This window comes from Tyto alba, unplaced genomic scaffold (assembly GCF_018691265.1).
Source record: "Tyto alba isolate M040663 unplaced genomic scaffold, T.alba_DEE_v4.0 Super-Scaffold_9, whole genome shotgun sequence".
Taxonomy (NCBI): Eukaryota; Metazoa; Chordata; class Aves; order Strigiformes; family Tytonidae; genus Tyto; species Tyto alba.
The window spans coordinates 10267831-10291077 of record NW_024881330.1 but is presented as its reverse complement, the minus strand read 5'-3'; the positions used below and the strand labels follow the sequence as shown (position 1 = coordinate 10291077).

The 23247-nt window shown below is 37.1% G+C and overlaps 1 protein-coding gene across 2 annotated transcripts in view; it reads right to left on the bottom strand.

Annotated features, from left to right (window-relative positions):
- Positions 1-23247, bottom strand: part of ADCY8 (adenylate cyclase 8) — a 133195-nt gene that overhangs the window by 88570 nt on the left and 21378 nt on the right. For both annotated transcript variants that reach the window (XM_033005733.2, XM_033005734.2), the window contains exon 2: positions 14169-14318. In XM_033005733.2, the coding sequence (XP_032861624.2) occupies positions 14169-14318 (150 nt within the window). The remainder of the gene's footprint in view (positions 1-14168; positions 14319-23247) is intronic.

Below are 23247 nucleotides of genomic sequence, written 5' to 3'. Positions count from 1 at the left end.
TTGTAGTCTTCTGTACCTTACTGTTTGCATGATTAAAGAGTCCTCACATTTCTAGTCAGTCTTTCCTGGAAGGCATTTTCAGAGAGGAAAGGAAAGACATGGGAAAAAATATCTCTTCTTTTTCAGAGAAAGGCCTAATAAAGAAGTGTCATGAACCCTAGGGCGAGGAAACTACATTATCCAGTTTTGTTGAAAGCTTGCTAGTTGAGCAGTTGGCTAAGTGGAGACAATTCAAAGGTGAGCAGCAGTAGTGGTAAGTGGTTTGTAAAGGAAAAGAGATATATTTGTTCAAGAGAAAAGAAGAAATAAAAACAACAAAGGCGTGTTATAAAAGAGCTGGTGATCTATTCTGCTATTAACCATTCATGACATGAATCAGCCCTAGTCTTTAAAATGGAGCAATCAGAGTTTAGTGTAAATAAATGAAAAAAAGAACCTTTAACTTAAAGAATAACCAACTAAAAAAAAAGAGATCAGTAGAAATCATAAAAGGTAACAAACTGGCAGTAGAATTCAGGTCTGTATTCAGGCACCTGAGTTTTGGTGACCACAATGTAGGTATGCTTAAGTTTCCATTTTATCCAGTGAATCTGGAGAAATACTCAACAGATCAGATGAAAATGACTACTTTGGTGTCACTACAGGTCCCTCTGGGCTCAGTTGTCTGTTGACTACATCTTAGTTGACTGTAGCAGGAGCTCAGAGATGTAAAGTGCATGTAGTCACCTAGTTTAGGTGTCTGAACACAGAGCTACTCTTACCCAATCTACTCCTTCAGGAAATTTTAGGAACAATAAAATAAATCCTAGTAAAATAAATCTTGCAGTATGCCTGTTTAAAGTCCCAAGACTGTAGCACTGATGTTTTCTTTAATGCCTACTTCTTGTTTTATGCATCTGCAATAGTCATTCTTTGTTGAACATCTTCTCTGTGGTCTGCATGCACTGATTCCTTGTATCCCTCATACTGAAATCAGGGCATATCAGCAGTGCCTACAACTGCACAAATGTAGCTAGGCACGTTCATAGGAAAGTGGGACATGTCCCTAAAGAGTAAATAACAACATTTGGAACAGTTTTTGAAAAGAGTCAATTAACAGTGCACAAGGTCTCAGTCTTGTGAATAAAAACAGAACTGGAGACCTTTCCAATGGGGCTGATCAAAGAGAACAAAATACCAACAAGCATAAAACACCAACAAGCAATCTGGGACCTGCAGGATGTTGCCAAGAGGAAGGTCAAACTCCCCAAGCTTTCTCTGCACGTCACGTGAGGGAATCATCCCTGCAGGGTCTGCTGTCTGCATAAGCTCCCTGCATCGACTCCCTTTAGATGGTACAGGGCAAATTGTGAAACACTGCCTATACTGCCCTGGGATTTTCCTTTGTTTCTCAACATCTTGATCAGAATTGGTTTTGCCGAGGGCTGAAAAGCCCCTCTTGACTGACAGTTCAATTCAGGTTTTGTTCTTCCTCCTCTACACATAGTTTCACATGGATGAACCTATATTTATCTTATGGGAAGAAGTCTTTGGATTAGGGAACAATTTGCTTATGGCTGTTCCCAAGTCACTTCGGTAAAACTGGATTGGGCATACCTCAGAAATATTTAAGTCAGCAGAGACTCTAGAGAAACTTCTCCACACTTTTCACCTTGATTTTTAAGAATCATTTTGCCAGAATCATTAAGATTAGCTTTAAAAACATTTACAATTAATATCATAGAGGCCTTATTGTCTTAAGCACTGAACTTAATTGGATGATAAATGTGCTGTTCAGAACAGTAGTTTTGAACACATGAGCTTTTGTTACATTTAAGGGAAGTAGATAAAAATGACATTGTTTTCTACCAAAAAACCTGACAGTTTTCAGAATTGATGTAATTATTGTAGATGCCACTCTAGAAAATTGGAATTAGCACCTCTCATTATGATGAACAGCTCTAAATAGAAATTCCTTCATCTTTACTTAGTGCACAATAAACAGTCTCTTTGCAGCTGTTCTTTCTTGTGTGTTATCGAAACAATGGCAAGTAATTAAAAATATGAAATGAACTGCAATATCTAATATGTTCAGACTTGTGGGGTTATGAGGTTGCCTGTTAGCTTTTTCTACTTGCTTCTGTAATATATGATATGAGCTATATCAACTTTATTTTAATTCAGGCAGTTACCATTCCCAGTCATCCCATGCTTGGCTGCATGTTGCATTTAGGCACCTGCTGTTCTCAGAGAGAAATAAGGCCAGATCACACAGGAGGTTTTGAAGTCTCCTTTTGTTTAGCTATTGACTGTGAAACATAACTAGATTCTCATCCAAACTGATAAACCAGTGTTTATGAGAGTCATGACTTTTTACAATGGTGTCTAATTATTCGTTAACTGAGAAGTATTATAATATTTACGGTAATACAAAAAGGGAAAAGGTTTTTACACACATTTTTTGTAGGAAGGACATTTTATCAAATTATTTCCTCAATACTATTTTCCAGAACATCATGAGACAATATATGTAGTATATGCTGAAGGGAAGGACTACAAGATATTACTGGTCCTTTACTTTGGTTGGATGATGAATGGTTTGAAGATCCAAGTACCTGAAGCCACATTACAAAATTATGTCATGGCTTGATTATTGACAGTCTATTGTCAAGTGTCAAAGAAAGTGCCTTTCTCATCAGTCAGTTGGTTGTGTAAGAACATCATAGTCTTAATGCCTGCTTGCCTACTGTTCCCTGAGCTGTAGAAGACTGATTCCAGGACTGCCAGTTTGTATTTTCATGCCTTCCCAGTATAATTTTGGCTTTGTAAACACTTAACTCATTCTATAGCATGCTGGAAAGTGGTGGAACAACCCTCCCTGTTGACTTTTTTGTCACGGTACCTGTTAATGTTACTGTGTGTATCTTTTAATTGAAAAATTGTATTCCTCCATAAAATGCTTGCAAAAATATTTATAAAATTATTTTTAAAAATAACATGATCAATCATGAAATTAAGTCCAGCTGATGCTTGCACTGTATGGCACAGGCTTAATGAATCAGGTCATTGTAGGGCTGCATGAGCACCACTAACTTGCATGGGAATGGGTGGGAGCACATGTCTGGGGATATGAGCTGTACAGAACAAGTCTGCATTCCTTGATAGCAGTGACTGACTGTTATATCCACTAGGCTACATCATGAAACAATTTCCTGAAACTACTTTGTCATTTGAGCTGTGTTTAAACTTCAGCATTAAGAGCCACAGGTCTCAAATTCAGTGCCATTGCCTGTACGGAGTATAAGCAATGGTTAATAATTCCAGATCCTCCAGATCCTAACACACAATATTTTACCTCCTAAATGAAGATCACATTAGACCTACATCCCATTGTGAAACTCAGCATTGTGACCAAGACATATGGTGAAAAGCAGGAGGTACAAAACAAATTGTACTACCACCTTGTCTTGTTGAAATTTCATCTTACAAGTGATATTCTCCAGCCCCACAGTAATCTGTTAGGCATATCTAATACATGGAAAGACAAATTTTATAATTTTGAAATTTAATTTCTTCCTAATCTCACGTTGATATTTTGTTAAAATTTATTCTTTATTAAACAATTGTAGAGAAGAAACATATTGAGAAGAAAAACCTTTGTTTGGAAATAAGACACATATCATAAAAATAAACATTGTACTGTCTTCTATATTGGCTTCCATAAATTTCAGTTAGTTTGGACAGGAAGGACAAAGTCAGACCTTGAGAACAGACACATCTACAGGAGACAGATTCTATAATAGCATAATACTCATAGAATCATAGAATGATTTGGGTTGGAAGGGACCTTAAAGATCATCTAGTTCCAACCTTTTCTGCCATGGGCAGGGACACCTTCCACTAGACCAGGTTACTCAAAGCCACATCCAACCTGGCCTTGAACGCTTCCAGGATTAGGGCATCCATAACTTCTCCGGTCAACCCGTTCCTGTGTCTCATCACCCTCACCGTAAAGAATTTCTTCCTAACATCTAATCTAAATCTACCCTCTTGCAGTTCAGAGCCATTACCTCTCATCCGATCACTATACTCCCTGATAAAGAGTCCCTCCCCACCTTTCCTGTAGGCCTCCTTTAAGTACTAGAAGGCCACTAGAATGTCTCCCCAGAGCATCCTCTTCTCTGGGCTGAAAACCCCCAACTGTCTCAGCCTGTCCTCAGAAGGAAGGTGCTCCAGACCCCTGATCACATTCACAGCTCTCCTCTGGACCCACTCAAGCAGGTCCATGTCCTTCTTATATTGGGGGCCCCACAGCTGGACACAGCACTGCAGGTGGGGTCTCATGAGAGCAGAGTAGAGGGGGAGAATCCTCTCCCTCGAATTGCTGGACACACTTCTCCTGATGCAACCCAGGATACGGTTGGCTTTCTGGGCTGCAAGCACACGCTGCTGGCTCATAGCCAGTTTTCCATCCACTAGTATCCCCCAAGTCGTTCTCCACAGGGCTGCTCAATCCACTCATCACCCCATCTGTATTTGTGCATGGGATTGCCTCAACCCATGTGAAGGACCTTGCACTTGGCCTTGTTGAACTTCATGAGGCTCACATGGGCCCACTTTTCAAGCCTGTCCAGGTCCTTCTGCATGGCATCCCTTCCTTCCAGCATGTCAACTGCATCACACAGCTTGGTGTCTTTGGAAAACTTGCTGAGGGTGCACTCAATACCACTGTCCAGGTCACAGACAGAGATGTTAAACATCGGTCCCAACACCGACCCCTGAGGAGCACCACTCGTCACTGCTCTCCACTTGGACATTGAGCTGTTGACCACAACTCTCAGTGCAACCACCAAGACATTCCTTATCCACCAAGTGGTCCATGTATCAGACCCACGTCTCTCCAATTTAGAGGCAAGCATGTCATGCAGGACAGTGTCAAATACTTTTCATTAAGCTATTCCTTATTTAACCAGAATAGAAAATGAGTGCAAAACAGCTTCTACAGTTCAAATTTTGTTCTAAAATATCAGAATGACCCCATCTGACTTTAGTGTCTGTGGTGTTATGCTTTAGTACACTTTTACTTCTTTAGGACTGCTTTGACTCATCTGTTGAATCTTTATGTAATTGCTCTGCATTGCTTTTACTTATTATTAATTTACATGCTTCTTTTTATATTTTGTTTCCTTTTTGCTGTTTCAGAAATTACTGGGAAACTTCATCAAAATATACATGTCTCATCAGTACTAGTTATTGCAAGTTATGACATGGAAAATTTCAGATAGCAAGATCACATACCATTTATTTTTTAGATTTGTATGTCTAAATCACTGCAGAACAGCTAGATGGAAAAGAGCTAAAAAGTCATCTATTTTGGTCAAAACAAGGAATATACCCTGTCAGATACTTATAAGATTCCAATAATAAACAGTACAAGCAGGATAAATCTTCCCCTAGGAAGGTTCTATAGGTATGAGTAGTGGTCACCTCCTGAAAATCAAATCCCTTTTAATAGTTTTGTAGGTGGGTACTTAATTCCTAATGGCCTGAAAGATCTTCAGCCTATTCATAAATGTTAATCCAAAAATTTTATTTTATCCTAAATTATCTCAGCAATGACATCAGTGACTTGACTCTGGCTAGCTTAGAATTAGTACTGCACATGATCAGATAATTTAAAATCATTATCTGGACTACAGAGTCTCTCAATTGTGAAACTTGTAAGGACATTTTTTGAGTCCTCCTACAGCCATTTCAGGGTACTAAGGAAAGTTTATACTAACTAGCTTATACTAAGTATACTTAGTATAAACTTTCTTTAGTACCCTAGAAGTTCAGGTCCCTAACAAGAAAGAAATATTACCTTAAAATGAGCAAGTATATTCAGAACTCAGGAAACATACTAGCCTGATTAATTTGGAGCTTGGAGTTCTTTATTTAAGCAGAGATGACTGTGCTGCAGACCAGCTGGCAGAAGTGTCTCATTGCTGTAGGGGGCTGAAATGATTTAATTCCCTTTACTCATTTCACCTTTGTCCACTTCTCTGAGACAATCAGCAAGAGTCGCTAGTCAGTGGCAGCTGTGATAATGGCTGGCTTTTTATCAGACGCCTTTCCCTTTAATAAGGAGCTCAGAACGCAGGAGGCACAGGCCACCAAAACCTATGGTGATTTGCCAGATCAACAAGCTATCAGCCCCATCACTATTGACCAGCACAGCATTTAAATAGTTTGGTTTAGACATCAAAAAAACTACAGTTTTTCAGAAAGTAGCTTTATCACTAGTGAATCCAAAAGCCATCTACTAGGGAGGGGAAGCAAAGGTTTTCAACAGTTTCCCCCATGCCTGAAGTCCTAATGCTCTTTGGGATTATTTTTCCCCTGTATAAATTGCAGCTCAGAATCTGATTTCACTTTCACTAACATTAGCTATAAATCTCATTATTCTGTTTAAGTTCATGTGACTACTTCAGATTTTAAAGGAATGGGAGAGAAGGCAGAAGATGATATTTATCTTGATTTTACCTTGGATTTAAACTGGAAGCAAAACATGGAGGTTATGCTCTGATGATAAGAAACAAACAGCAAATGTGAAGGAACAACATCTAAAATCTGACATATAAAATGTCATGTTTTCTACTGCAAGTGGATTGAACAGATGGGGTGTTTTGAGACAAGAAGGTGTAAAAAATGTACATGCTGGTCCTGTGATGTGTTCCCTGGTTCCTAGAAAAGCAGAAGTGCATATAAATATTGCTTCCTGCATCTCAATAAAGGGTTTGTCAATGGACTTAGGAAACAGGTCACCTACTGAATCACAATATGGATATGGATTGTGAAGAACAAGATAAAGTTTGCATATTCCTTTGCTTGTTAGATTAATCAGTATGTTATACTTTGAGTTTGATCCTCTAAGTACCAAAGGAACAATTCTGAGAACAACTTTCCATTGGGATCACGGTTCTTTAGAGAAAGATACAAAGATGAAAAAGCCTGGATAACTGTGAGACATTTCTGAGCATCTCACATTCAACAGTTTTTTCCTATAAAGAAAAAAAGCTGACTAAAATACCATATCTAAACAGGGGTTTGCACAGAATTTTTAATTGTGATGTTATTTTTTGCTCTTTAAAAATAAGACCTTGATTATTGCGATCATAATTTTTATTTATGAAGCATTTTATACTACTTCTACAATGAAAAAGGAAGGTCATGTGATCTCTAAAATTCATATTACTCTTTTTTTAAACCAAATCCGAACTTTATCCTCCTACCAATTTAGAGGGATTTTCATATTTTTAGCACCAATATATATACATATTAAAAGACATAGTGTTTAACCCTCTTAAAGTGTCCTTTCCAATCCCAGTCCAATCTGCTTTTACTTTAGAGGTTGCGAAGTACTGTTGCTTGATTAAAATCTAGATCTGTAAGAGCTTGATAAAACCTACACAACATGTAAGCTTCTTTTTTTTTTTTTTTTTTTTTTTTTTTTAAGATTTAAGCAATCTGCATAGAGCTGCTTGAAGCAGTGGGAAATAGATATCGTAGATATTGTTGCAGAGAAAAGTGTGAAAAAAATCCTCTGGAAGCAGAGGCAGAAGGGAAACAAATGGTGAAACAGAACAGTTTTCTAATGGAAAAAGGGATTAAGACAGGATTACTCTTTTTCCACAGATAACAGGCAGGAGAGACTAAATATGCCAACAGCAGACTGTTCTGAAGACTAAGGGGTATCTTCTTCTACAGCCTTCATACACACACTGGAAAAATAGACTAGATGTTCATACCCAGAACACAAACTAATCCTCTTCTCACCTGGAAAAAATGGTTCTTTAGGGTGATAAAGCTCAAATCTTTTGTGGAAGTTGAATGAAATAATATCCAAACTGTTTTAAATTTCAAAATTATCATTAATTGAAAATGTGGAATCCCCTATGAGAAAGAGATTAGCTGGAAAGTGGGTGTCCAGTAAGCCAGTGGCAGGACTTGCAGGGAGCAAATATCTGCTAGAGTGTTCTCAAAGAGGACTCCTCTCATTAGACCATTTAATGAAACAAAGTTCTTTCTTCTTGTTCCCCACTAATCTCATCAAACCCATAATTATGCCTGCAGATGCCCATCTTCATCCCACCTTCATGGGAAGCATCCCCAGAAGCCCAGTGGATCAGATAGATGCCAGCCTGGACCTTGTCCCCTGAGTACTCCTTGCAAGACTAGAGGCAGACAGTGGTTGTTCCCCACCAACTCTCATAATTACTCCTTCTAGCCTTCAGGGCTTGAAAAATGGAGGATTTATTTCTGATTTGAGTTTAGTTACTCACAATGGCTTATCACAGCATCAGCAGTGCAGCTTTGCTGGTGAGCTCTGTGCACCAGGTAGGCAGTTTACTTTCCATGAATGATGTAGAACCTGATACAGTGAGAACAAGAACAAACACCTCACCAGAGGATGAATGTAAGCGTCACACTGCTCTGGATTGATTTCACCTGTCATCTCAAACAACTGCAGAGAAGATCCTTCTTTCATAAGACATCATCAGGTCCTCTAAATCTACCAGATATAATGTAGATAAAATGTTCAAGAGAGGCTTTATATTATTATTTTTGAACACTAGTCCAATACACAGGTTATTCATCTTAATAGGATACAGTCTAACAACTTTGCTTAGCTTGAAAGCAGCCTCCCACCCATATTTCCCTATTGGTTTATCCAGACTTCATTAGTCTCATTGGTCTAGAGAAGTCTTGGATGGAGAGTAGAAGTGTGGCTATGACATAGGAAAAGTCTCTTAATTATGAGTAAAATTATTTTGCTACTAATAGCAGTCCTGTAATGTTGCGATCTTATTATGTGATAAGAGGAAAGTGCTTGACTGTTTTTTAAAGCCATTTAGCTACTTGGCTTCTCTGATGTTCCCTTCTTAGTCGTATTAAGCCTCCATTTCCAGCTTCAGTCATAAGAAATTTTGTAAGTCAAATATTAATCTCCTTGCACAATAATTGTTTTCAGATACTTATAACTTGGCATATGTATGTGTGGTGGAGAAATAGGCAGAGTGACAAAGCTGTCTGCGAGATTTTTTATAATTAAATGGTAGTATTTCAGGGTTTAAAATGTCAGAAAAAAATTCAAGTAAAGATGAATTGCTGGAGAAAGAGCAAGTAAGGACACCAAAGATATATTATCAATTCAATTCTTCATAAAGTCATCATTTTAACATGAGTCTGGATTTAATATGTCATTCATTTAAAACTTATGGATTTTCTATTATAAGAAATAGAAATTAAAATGAAATTTAATTCAGGTTCCTGCTCCTCATTAAGGCAATTTCACAGCATTTTCACAATGAAGGTAATTACATACTCATTGTTTTTGAAAGATTTTCAGTAGCTAATTAAGAAAGTAAGTTATACTTTCTATTTTCATTGCCCTGATATGATGAAAGCAGAATTACCTGCTGTGTCCTTTCAATAAAATCAAGGCAAAAAGAAATACAGTGTTTATAGAAGTGGTTATTGTCAAAGTACAGTGCTGGGTGTCAACTTTTTGAAACATATAGATATCAAATAAAAATATTGATCCAATATTTCAGACAGGTAGTGGAAAGTGATGATATTGTTGGAATGAAATTGACTTAAGAAAACTGAGAACCTCATGTTTGTTGTTTATTCATAATTACAGTATGTTAAAAGCAAAAGTGGAGGATATTTTATGGCTGTCATTTTTGGTTGGTCGATATAAATACATATCTGAAGCACAAGTAGCTAACTACTTGTCATTAGAAAATATTTAAATGAATGATTTGATTATTAACTAGTAAATTGAGACTGCTTTTATAACACATTATTTTGTCTGCTCTAGCTCGCTTCTCTGATATTTCTGGTTTTCTGTGATACACTTTTTCTGGTATTCATCAGCAGTGGAGTCCCATTTCACTAAGCCAAGCTATGAAATGTATTAGGTCTTCACCAGAATTCTGATTTTGTGGTGAAAATTGGGAAAGAAGTAGACACAGGTGTTCCCTCAGTTTCACAGAATGCTGGGCTTTCCAAATCGTGTCACACAGAAAATACCATACAGTTAAGTGCATAAACTTCATTAGCAGTGACTGCTGGAGTAATTATCCTTTGTATCCACAGTAATGTTCACTTTATTAATAGAGTAATTAGAATTAGAGAATTCATTGTAATTGAAAATGCTAGTATGTACTGGTTAAGAATCCCAGGTGCTTAAAAATAAAAAAAATAATAATGAAAAAATCAGATCCTTGATGAATTAGTCACTTTTGAAAATATGACTAAAACTCCTAACTCTCTGAAATAATTGTGAAAATTTTACTCAAAAAATCTTGTTAAGAGTAAATGTTGACAGGGCAGAAAGAATGAAAAAAGATGTAGGATCTTAATTGTATAGGGTTTGTGAAACATGAAAACTAGAAATTAAGCCACTTAAAAGCTTTGAAAAACTTTGGGCAGGCTCCTTAAAGTATTTTCTATCATACAGGTCTGCAGTTTTCCCTCTTCCTTCCTCTGCAGTAAGTGAATGAATTGCAATTAGCATAAAAGCTGAACTTGCACCTGAGGATATTTTCTGTGGACAATGAACCGATGGAGCTAATTCAGATGTACAGAGATCATACATGGCACACAGATCTTTCTACAGAGCAAAAGGGCTTTTGTTGTCAAACTGGAAAACCTCACAGCCATACTGAAATATAACAAGGAGTCCTTAAGCCCAGAAGACCCCACAGAAGGAGGAGGCTGCTGGAAAATAATAGCATCTGAAAAACAAATTATCACATCTAACTGTCTGAATTTCAGGTCAGAGTAGCACAAGTAACAACAAAAAGGAGGTTTTCACCCTCAGTGGGATTTTGATGGTTTCACCTTCTACTTTCATCAAACTCTATAAAAAAAAAAAAAAAAAGTATGATAGCAAATAAATAAATGAAACTGCTTTCACTGAAAAAATTTCAGCTCGTCTATATAAAATTTATCAGGAAATACATAACCATCTCCTGCTTTCAGTTACAAGACAGAAGCTGATATGGTAGAAACTTTATATTTGTATTCCACAATATCTGCGAATACTCATTAGGGGATTCTTAAAAATCTCTGAAACCCAAACAGATCCTTACTTTCATTATTATTATTCTTTCATTGTAGAGCTCCACATTTCTGATGGTACCTCTTGCTTGTCTCCAAAACATAGATTATAAAATGTTTGGCTCACAATTGGGTGACCTTCCATGACTGGCTCTTTTAGGCATTACACAATACTGAAGAATGATAGTAATAGAATTTGTACTTATTAGATTGATGGATGATTAGAGGTGACAATCTAAGGGATACTGAGAAATTGGAAAGGTCATTTTGAGAGTGTAGAAACTTGATATCCTAGTTTAGACAATGCACAGTAATGAACAGAAGTATATCTCAAGAATTTATATAACCTTTATAATTATAAAAAATTTGAGTCTTATTCTGCAATTACTTATGGAAGAACTTCCCATTCCTTGTTTCATTTCTAAACTCATGTTGTTTTTTCTTACTTTAATTTTACTGGTCTTCTGATTTAAACAAAATAAGGACAAAAAATATGGGAACTCCTAGCAAGCTGTCATACTTCATATGATGTGTCATATGTATGACATGTCAATGTAATTACCCATTGTAATTATTTATTATTTTCAGTTTAAGAAGGGTAGAAACAAACCTTGAGAGGTTTTAATTATATCACCCATTACTATAAAAGGTAGCAGTACCATCACTGAAAGACACAAAAAGTTTGACCCTGCTGTAGGAAATCTTAAATTTAGACAGTTTATGAGAAGTGGAGGAGAAATAAATCAAAGTGGAACAGAATTCAGAATTCCTAGAATTGCACAAATAATTATTCCTCTATTTTCTCTCCATATTTTTAGCTCCTCAGCCATATTTTTAGAAATTTTCAGAAGCCATATCATAACTATTGGCCTTCACACACATTTCCCCCCTTTTTACCCCCCCTTCATATATCAGAGATACTTTCTAGAGAGTCATAGAATGGATTTATTAAGCCTCATCAGGATTTAATCATTACTTTTTAAAATGTGATATGCATTAACAGGTAATATGGTTTTTACATTCATGTGAGCTACAGATCCCCTGTATCATGAAATACATGTCTTCAGGATAGAAAAATGCTAGCAGTCACTGAATTACTGCCTGCAGATACTGATAAAGTAAACATGAACAAGCTGCTCAAGAAAATCAGTCACCTGAAATGTGACATTGCCAGTCTTCTTAAAGAGGATAACTTTAGAAATTGCTTAAATGAGCCACTACTTTAGAAGCAAAAGGAAAGAATAGAACACTGAGGGAAACAGGCTCTCTATTCCTCAAGACATTCCAGTATTGGAATATTTTGTCATTGTTGTTGTCCCAAATACAAATGAAAATTTGAAAAGTATATCACATGTATTTTACAAATATTTACAGGTGTGTGATGTAGCACAGTTTCAAAGTTCCAACAAAACTGATTGGAAATATTTCAAAATGTTTTGTTCCTAAATTTTAGGTTAGTTTAACATTAAGTTGAGTTTTAGAGGAGATCTTTCATTTGGTGTCTTAATGTCTATATTTTTCTCTTGTGGGCATTTTCCTTGGCCCGAATATATTTTCCCTTATGCATTTTCAGTCTTATGATGCCTATGACACACTGCTTTGCTTATAGGTGAGTTTCAGCTGCAGTGAGGTAACTGTCCAGGAAGTTCTGCCTTCAGGGGACAGCACAGCCCTCAAGCCATGCAAGGCAATGGGCCAGGACAAAATGCACAGTGCGACATTGATTAAAAATAAATATTTCAGATCCAACCCCTACTTCCCCCTGACAAAAAAAAAAAAAAAATCAGATTTTTTTTAAACCCACCCAAATGAGAACAATCTGTCTTAATTTTCCTAATAGGAAATAAAGAATAAAGTAATTCCAATGGAAAATCCTCAGAATCATCTGGAACAGAGAAATATATTTTTATGTTTTATAGATTTTTACAATGAGCTCTACAACACAATGATCAAAGTAAAGCTTACAAAATATTAGTTTATAAAAGATTAGACAAGAAGAAAAATGCAAAAATCCATCCAAACTTACAAAAAAACAAAAGTCATAAAAATGTGGTCCTATAGTTAATATGAGAACAGACCATACTAGATAGCATCCCTAAAAGCCTCTTTGGTCTGCAATAGCTGGAGAGATGTTCTGACATAGGTAACTTGCATTAGTCAGCACAGTTATGTATTCATACCAAGTCATCAGTCAGCAAAGTCTAGAATATGACATCTTCTTAGATCTCTGTATAAGAGCATGGCTTTCAAGAAGTAAATGCAATAAAACTCAGAAGCAATATATGTATCTATACAACAGGACAAAATGAATAGCTGAGTTAATTTAAGAATGAAATAGCAGTGTAACATATATATATAAATATACATATATAGGTGGTATTTTGAACTTAATACAAGTTTTTAAACAGCACATGAACCTCCTGATTTTTCAGTGGGAATGCAAAATATATATAATATGCTGCATCTCATTTCTGCTCCCCTGGTACAAAATAATAAGCAGCAAACTGTTTATTTTTTCAATGCCTCTTATTCTAGATTAGAAAAGATGATGTGTCCAAGAAGAACCATGCCTGCTAGGATCAGAAGCTCACCTAACTTTGTATGCTATTGCACATAGCATCCAAAATATTTTTATGGACTTGTTTAAGAACAGAGGAAGCAAAAATTCATCTGTGAGCCAGAGATAGTTCAGTGTTTTCTCTGCCTGGATAGTGTTCACTTCCATGAACTTAGCTTTTACTTGAGTGATACAAGTTTTAGCATCCACAATACTCTGGAGCATTAAGCTCTCGATCTTAACCCCTCTTCTGTAAAGTAACATTTTTAAACATGACAGCTGCTGTTTCATTTGATGGCCTCTTCTTGTATGGGAAAGGACATTATCTATTCATCCTCTTTCCCAGAGAAAATCTCGAAAATGCCATATCAGATTGGTATGCACCAACAAAATAACAGCATGGAACTCCCTTAACCTGCACAAGTCAGGTGGCATCACATTGGAGTCAGTGAGGCTACAAAAGCCCAGTCATGTCCAGTTATCAATTCCAGTTAACACAAAAATAAGATTGTTTCTCCAATACCTGTCGTTGATTTTCTGTTTCTAGTCTCAGTCTGGCTTCTACACATCTTCTGGTCTCCAGGAAGGCTTGACGTTGTGCTCTGTCTGATAGGTAGCTAATGAAGATTCCTGCAGTGTTCATACACATAAATAACACTGCCTGGGCCGCTATCTGCAATGAACAACAAATAGGTTTTAATCAGACAGGAGAAGCAGAAATATCTGTTTAAAAATATAAAAAGAGGGAGAGAGAGAGATAAATACTCCTCTGCAGTCACATAGGCTGTAAAAATAAGTTTGAAAAGTTTTCATGAAAGAATCTCTTGGATCTTAATTAGAAGCATCAAATGTGTAAAATTCCCTCTGCCTTCAGGAAGAAATACGCAGTATTTGGGGGCATTAAACTCTAGTTGAACCACAAATGATGTTTCCAAGAACTGACTCACAGGGCTTTAGTCAGAAATGATTACAAACATAATTAATAATTTGGTTTTTCACTGCCTCTTCTGTAAAAGTAACTTTTTGATTTGTTCCGTGGCTTAGTTTGAGAAGAAAGCCATATTAAGGAAAACAAAGAGTGTCAGTTAGCTAAGAATTAATATCAGTGATAACAGTTATTCTGTTATTATTGACCAAATTAAATAAATTTATTTTCAGCTGCTGCCAAAGCACAAGCTTGTGCAAATCTGAATCCTGAACCATTCAACAGGGAAAGCTGAAAGAATAACCAAATCCTCGAATAGCCTGTGCCTGTGTACACAGACCTTTTTTTCACTCAGCCCTACGTATGAGCTGCACTCTTTCTCCTTGTAGAAGATGAGTCACAACTTCTTCCTGTACAACATGAACCTAAAAGAGCCAAATGGGAGTGGATCCTTGTACAGGGTAAATTTCAGTGGCTTATTTGCCTTTCATTGACACCTCTTTGCGCTCTGTATGTTTGACAGACAGGGCACATAACACCACTGAAGTGAGGATTGTTTGGGAAACTAAGAAACTTGCAATATTTGCATACACTAAAGACAGAACCCAGACCTGAAGTTTCAACAGCTTTATCCACTACCTCAACCTTGTTATATGTTTGGAATTCATGTGAACTCTTCTCAGTTTCCACTTCATCCTGCCTTTTTTTTTTTTTTTAACTTGTGAGAGGGTTGACAGTGAAAAATAAGTCCAGGAGTCATTAATATTCCTCAAATACAGCATGTAGGGCCAAACTACTCTGACTGCTACCTTAGCTAGAGAAGCCATCAGGGCAGAGTGAACCAGCTGAAAGTCTGCAAACTGCAGCTCCCCGTCTTCCTGCCAAGGTCCAGTCACACACTGTGCAGATGAGGTCCCTCTGAGTGCACCCTGTCTCGAGGGATCACCCCTCTCTCCCAGGGGCAGCTCAGCAGTGGAGCAGGAGGGAGGCTGCATCACCCTGCGGCCACATCACCCACTCAGCAAAGCCACCCAGGCTCTAACAGCTATGGACCTTAACGCAATGAGTGATACCTACAGGATCATAACAACATCAGAACAGCCACGTCAGGACAGATCAAGTGTTTGTCATTCAAGATCCTGTCTCTGATAGTGGGCAACAGAGAGTGCCCTGGTAGGAGTACAAGGATAGAAGAGTGGATATGAGTATAAGAATAAAGAAAGCATTCAGTTATGTTTTGTTAAAACAGTCTTGAACACTCCAGCAATATATGGTTGCAGAACATTGTGGGATAGAGGTTGCATTTTTGTAGTATTATCTAATAATCAGTCTCCCTAAAATCAAAGTGTTGCTTGTCCTAATAGAGGAGAAGAAACATTTAGCAAAACTCCCTAATCTTGTTGTGATGCTGTGCCTCAGATCTACAGGTCTCGTTCCTCACATTCACGTGGGTTTGAAAGTGAGATTTGATATCAAACCAAATGTATCTGGCAGAAACTTCAGCTTTATATATTCCCATATTTCTGAATCTGGAGTTTTGTTCTATGATAGTACAGGGAATTCATTTACAATTTATATGCCATAATTAAATAAGAATAAATATCCTGGCTCCAGCTGAAATTTTGTTTAACCTTTGCCAGTAATAGATGTCTAGGCAAAGCTTGTGAGAAATAGGGCACGATTAGCATGATCTTTGCATCTTCCTGGCTGACAGGATCCTGTGGTTTACAGCATCTCTGAGATGGAGGTGTCATACTCTGTCTGCTTAACTTTTTCTGATACCTTTCTGAAGTTAATTGTACTTTTGGCCCCTATGCCATTCAATGACAAAGATTTCTACAATTTAATTGGAAACTATGTGATAAAAACATTTATTTTTGTTTGCTTTAATTCACAGCCTTATCATTTCTGAGTGCCACATCATGTTTATGATACGAGAAACGGTGACTAATCATTCCCAATTCATCTTCCTCTCACCATTCCCAATTTTACTGACTTATGGCATTACCCCTTACTTTTATTTTTTAAAAGGGAAGAATCTGAGGCTATTGAGTCTCACTGCTTTTGTCACTATTCCACCTCTGTGCTCACTGATTTTTCCCTGTTATCTACCTTATCCAGTTTTACTGGAGGCAGGTTGCCCTGGACACTTTTTTCCTTTGCTCCAAGACAAAACAGAGAATGCAGTAATTCAGCCCATGAGATAATTCCTTTCTGGTGCAGGCTACTAAAAGTCATATGATGAACTGACATGAGATAAGACCAGTTCAGAATTACATTGTTCATCAGAACAACTGAAATCAACTGTGGGTGGCTGGAAGAGTCAATGTTTCATACCTTTTTGACTGACTTTAAGATAATCAATGCTCACAGACTTGGAAAGCTAGACTATAGGGTGAAAAGAATAAAAGCCTTTCACAACATTTGCAATGTGCATTTCAACAGTGAAAGCGGTGGCAGGGTGCTCTCATTTGTTTGCAAATTCAATTGCAAGTTCGTCTGGAGCCCAGTTCAGTCACCCATCTCTGCTAATACTCAGGACTAGTGCCACTCACTTCAGCAGATCTCCTTAGAGCAAATGCAGTAGAATTTGGCCTTCAATTAGATTTCATGAGCACATAATTTGATTTGGACAAAGGGAATTATGGAAAATACGTTACAGGTAAAACAACAGCTTACTCAGAGACAGAAGCTGCTTTTCTTACACATAGTAGTCTGACTGAAACCTATCTGAAGAGAAAAGCACTATGCCTTGAAAATATACTAATCTGTTGCTCTTGTTAATAAAAGAATAAAAAAGACATATAAGACTTGAGTCTCTCATTGACACTCCTTTTTCCTACAGTTTACAATTGTATTTACAATTCCAGAAGTCTTGTATGATTTTATACTGCCACAAGCCAGGGCAGACTCTGATTTTATGACATATTCACTTTCATACCTTTTTGACTGATCTGAAGATAATCAATGCTCACACAGTAAGAAAGCGGAGATGTAACATGAAAAAAAAGAAAATATTTTCAGAAACTTTATAAGCTCTTTAGTCTATTTGTACTTTGCACAGCACTCACGTAAGCAACTGTAGCAGAGACATCAAGTTATCTTAAAAAGCCATGAGTGATACATTTTAATGTCAAATAGGGCTCTGGGGATGTCTGCTTCTGGAATATTTAAAAAATGCAAAGAAGATGATACCCATCACCATGCTGCTTGGGAATATCTGTGTAACAGGATCAGCACTGTCCCTGCTGAAATTGCAGTTGTACATAATCACATAATAGGACAAACAGAGAAAGTTACTTGACAAAATCTTGCAGGAAGTTGGAAGCAGATATTCAAATTTTTACTCCAAAACTCTGCTTCTCATATTTCTCATAGGAAGTGATGAACCTTAGTTCACTTAGTTCAATTGTCAAATAAATTTACATTTATAAAGTGTCCTTCATACAGGTACCTTGGAGCTCTTTGCAAAATCGTTATGAAAACTAGCCAAAAACAAAGGCAATGACAGGAGAGGGCACAGGTCAGACAAGAAAACTAAGTTTAAATTTGACAGTACAAATTCATTCAAACAATTTAATTTTTTATCTGCCATTCATATAAAAATGGCTTTGTGAAGACAGATGAAACCAAGATAACATTTTGAGTGGATTTGGGAACCACTAGATCTCAGACAAAGAAACAATTAAAAGCACTAGACACATCTGGTCAGGAAGAAGTATCAATCAAAGTAGGTATAGTATAGGAATGTTAGAGAACAGGAAAAGGAAAATGAATTGAAAAGATGGTAAAGTAGCTCACAAGTCTGTTGCAAAGTGGTAGGTGAAGACAGCTTTTCAAGACAGAATTGAATGTATTTCATGAAAAAAAAAATCAGAAGGGTACAGGTGAGTTACTGAGAGCAGAGCTGGTCTAAGAATAACAATAATCTGTAGGCATTTCTGCTATTAAGAACACGTAATTGAGTTTGCCTGATATGGAGTTTACACAGAATCCTGTGAGATTATGAACAGCTGAGAGTGAGTTATAGAAGGGTTTACAAATGCCAGAAGTCTCAAAACTTCAAAAATCATAACTGAAGTGTGTTTTAATTTTACCATGAGTTTCCTCTTTGAAAAGGTGAAATTGATCATGAAGGAATATAAAGCTGTAAAGTCAACTGTAGAGTCTCCTAATTCAGTGCTTTCTAAGACTTCCCATTAATAGACATTTGTAGAGTGTATAGTGATTGACTGAGTTGAGCACTTCCAAAGACCCCATAACCTGAGGCAAAGTGAATACTTAGGAACATTCAACAAACCCAACAGATTTGGAATATGTTGATTGATAGCTAGCCCTACAAGATAGTAATTTCCACAGACAATCTTCATCATGAATAGTTGAACCAATGGTATCATAATTTCACTTAGAGAACACAGTGGAGGTGGAAGAGACAAAACTAAAAACGTTTAGGAACAATTCTGAAATCCTGAACTTGTGTGTTACTACCTCAAGTGCAGAAAGAAACCTCAGTGTGTTCTGCAGAAATAAACCTATTATTAACCTCTTCAGCAGATAATTTTGTTCTGCTGAATAGAAACACAGCATTGCTGGGGCTGATCTCACCAAAATACATCTGAAAAGAAATGGTTTTCAATGTAATCTCCAGTTGGACATTCTTAAGGCAGATCAGTCCTAAAGAGCAGAAATTTCATTAATTTCTTGTGGAAATTATTTAACTCTTTTCCTATTTTGCTTTCTAATTTTGGATTGGTTTCAACAACAAATTAGAGTAGTTCTTTTCTGTTTTGGGAAAACTGGGAAAGTAAAGCTGTTGTGCTTCTTTAAGAGTGTTTTCAGCATGTGTTACATAAAGAACTTGTTGCTATGGTAATTTTTATTGGTTAATTAGGTTTGGAGAAGCATTTGGATTCATTATTAGTTGTTTAACTAAAAATAGCAGCTCACCTCAAGGTTGTTTTTTGTAACTAAAATGTCACAGAAATCCCATTGCCCTCTTTCCCTTCTCCATCACCCTCTTGCTTAGGTTACTTCAAGAGAAAATAACTTACACTCTTATACGAACTGATCACCAGGAATAAACTGAGGGTTGCATGACGAGTGTGGGATTTGAGACAAAAATGCTTTACTTTGTATAGAACAGGAACATCTGGCAGCACAGACTCTGCTACTCTCTCACTGCTGGGCTGCAGCAAGCCTCTGTCTCCAGCTGAGACCATGATTTTATGAATCAAAGCTCCTGGCAGTGAAATTAGTAAGTACCTGTATCTGTGTACTGCCTATTGCCCACCTTGATCCCTCAGCACAGCTTCCCCTTTGTCGTGCCAGATCAATTATTTGTGAGACCATACTGTGCACTATATCAGGGAACTTGGCCAACTTAAAAAACAAACATTTGGCGTTGGCAGTGATTTTCCTATCTAGAGCAGTCGTCTGATTGAGTTCACAGCACAGACTCTACAGGGAGAGGAAGCACATGACCATTCATAGTTGGCAGCAGTGCCAACTCATTAAACTGAAATCATTGCTGCCTTATTGTTAAATCACCTTGTAAGGAGCTTTTTTTATTCCCCAGGTTCACTCTTTCTGACTTCTTTTGGGTCTAACTGCTAAATGCCAGTGCCCATGATGGAGGTTTTTTGTTTGTTTTAGATCATGGGTGCTTCTTCATCAACATTTATTGGAAGCCGGCCTGTCCCACAAAGGTGCCCAAAATGCTGACATGACTTTCCAGAAAGGTCATCTGTCCCTGATCCTCTATATTGTCCAATGTGTACACACAAGAGCTGTTTATCTCCTACTCACAGCTGGAGTAAGTGCTAACTCTTTTATCTGATCTACATATACATAGTTTACTGAAAGACAGGAATATATCACACACTTGAGAAGATGGGGATGGAGAAAGGTATATTGTTTTTTTGTGGTAAATTTAGTCAAGCACACAGTATGATGGTTAAGAACAGTGCTTTACCCCACCCACCCCTGATTTGCTAAATGTGAAAGAAGCCATTTGTATCAGTGTCACTTTCTGATTTTGTGTTTAGAACGGAGTTTTGTGGTTCAGCTGTGCACAGCTCCCATGGGAATGTTAGCTGATTCTTCAAAAACTCAGGTCTTATTTATGCCTCTAGGAAAGCTGAGATCTTTTAAGAAGCCTGATCTTGCTCTTCCAGAGCAGGCATTAAGGGACTTTACTATGTACTTAGGGACACAGTGTGGCCTTTAATGTGTATGAAGTCTGTAACCTGCAAGGCAGGTAGGCCCTACTAAACACATGTTGTACCCCAAGGAATTATTAGATTACCCTCAATGAGAGTAACTGACCTCAGACATGGTTTTCTCCATCCTATTGCAGGATATCCTAACATGCCTATTGCTCCTGCACTGCTAGTGATTTAGAAAACAAAGACCATTTTCCCTCTGAACAATGACATATTTGCATAAAATCAATTGTTCTAGTCCAAGACATAATTCAGAAATATGTACCTTTAATATTCAGAACAAGAGTTTAATTTGCTCTTAGAAAAATAGGTATTTCTTTCTTGCTCTTCCTCTAATTGAATCCATTAGAAATGTAGAAAACTGAATGCCTGATTAAGTTGTTCATAGGTAGTTCAAAACATACAAATTGTTAAGTCATCTATCAACTATGGCAAGACTTTTGCAACATGGTGTGGTACAAAAGATCTTTCAGGAAAATCAAATCATATCATATCAGACACATAATGGCTGACATAACTTGAGTGATGCACTGAGGCAGACAAGTAAATACATAACCCTACTAGTGCCATCAAGCAACCCCAAATGGAAAATAATTTTCAGAACATGTCCGCTACCTCCTCTTGAGTTTGTCTAAAATTTAGAATTCAGGCATAGTCCTAATTAAAACAAACAAACAAACAAAAAACCAACAAACCCAAAACAATCAAAAAAAGGACTTTGGATAACCTTCTTTTGGTGCTTTTCTTTTTATAGATGTTAAAGTGACTAGACATGTCTGGGAGTTGTCAGTAGTAGGGTCATAACCTGTGCATACAGGTGAATGGACAGAGATGGGTAAATGATCTTCAATGTTTAGTAACTGTTTTCCATGACTACAGGGTACTCTGCTGAACTCTCTGACCCCCATCTGGGAACTGATCCTGAACTACGCAATGAAATCTGGTGATCACGTCTCCTGTGCACTGAGAAGCATAACGCTCTTTTGTCATCATTTTGCACACAGGATGCTATTACAGATAACTGAAATGTCTCTATTTAGAAAGAACAATCTTACCCTTCGACATGAAAAACCATCTCTATTCAGTTTTTTCTCTGTGTTGGTTAGGTACCTTCTCCCTCTACTCTGAGACAGCTGCATTGCAGGGTAATTATAAGGAGAAAACTAAAGCCAAATCTTCCAGATGTCATAATTTTATTGTCCAAAAATATCACCTCGTTTTATGTGTTTAAGTAAACATAAAAGGTTCAGACAGGAGTCTGTTTTCTTCTCCAAATATACCTAACCTTGAAACCATAATACATGTATTACAGAATTGTTTTACATTACCTATGCTGTCTAACCAGGAGTAGATCCTGTAACAGCTCGCAAAAAACAGCGAAAAGCAAGGCACCTCACAAATGCCTGTGCAATAGAGAATGCACAGGAAGCAGCCCATAACAGTCAGGGTAGGTTAGGAAACTGTTGATGTGATGGTGTTCCCCTGATCTATGCTCAGAAGGGAGTGTAAAGCAGCTGTGGATTTTCCCTTTCTGCACTTCCATATTTCAGATTCATGAAGCTGAGTCTGACACTAAAATATTCCCTACAATTTTAATATGTGGAAGTTGATCTCCCTTACAAACTGCACATTTACTGTTCAAAACAAATGCCAAAGTAATTACATTCAATAGAAGCCACATTCCATTTAAAGCCACTAGAGAAGCAAAATACTCCCAATAAAAGTTACAGAATCTGAACAAAGATTTATAAAACATTAATCTGAAATGGAGAAACACACTCATCCTAGATATTAAGAATTAAAAATGATTCCTGTGTTTTTTTTGAAGCAACCCTTACCAAATGCTAATTTTTCCCCTTGCATTACATACATGCGTATCTGATTTGTAAATATCTGTCTCTCAATTCAGATGTACCAGTATTTGGGAATTAGGCATTAGACATCATAGATAACTTCTCTTTGACAAAAAATTCCAGTTGACACCCAGTCTGGAAATGTCTGAGAACATCACTGAGTTTTAAGGTGAGCCTGGACACCCTAAAACTAGGAAACTCTAAAGTGAAGTTCACTTCTGGAAATTTTCCTAAACTTATTTCAGTGGTTCTGCCTAATTCAGTGCAAGATAACCAAGGCAGAAGAACTCCTGGTACTTCCCTTAATAGATTATACAACTGATGCGGAATAATGATAGAAAAAAAGAAATTACCAAAGCTGCTTTGCAACATCCGAAAGAGTTTAACTGCATTTTAAGGAAAACAGAATTAAGTAGTCTGCATTTCTGCTAAATGAGTTTGGGGTGGTGTTCTGCACAGCTGTTTTTATTGCTCTAGATAATGGCTGTTATCTGAAGTAGGATGTCAAAACTGAGTGAGCAATAATTATGTTTGCAAGGCTGACAGCCATTCATCTTTTCTGACACACTGCATTGCTGTTTTCATCTGATCAGATGTATACAT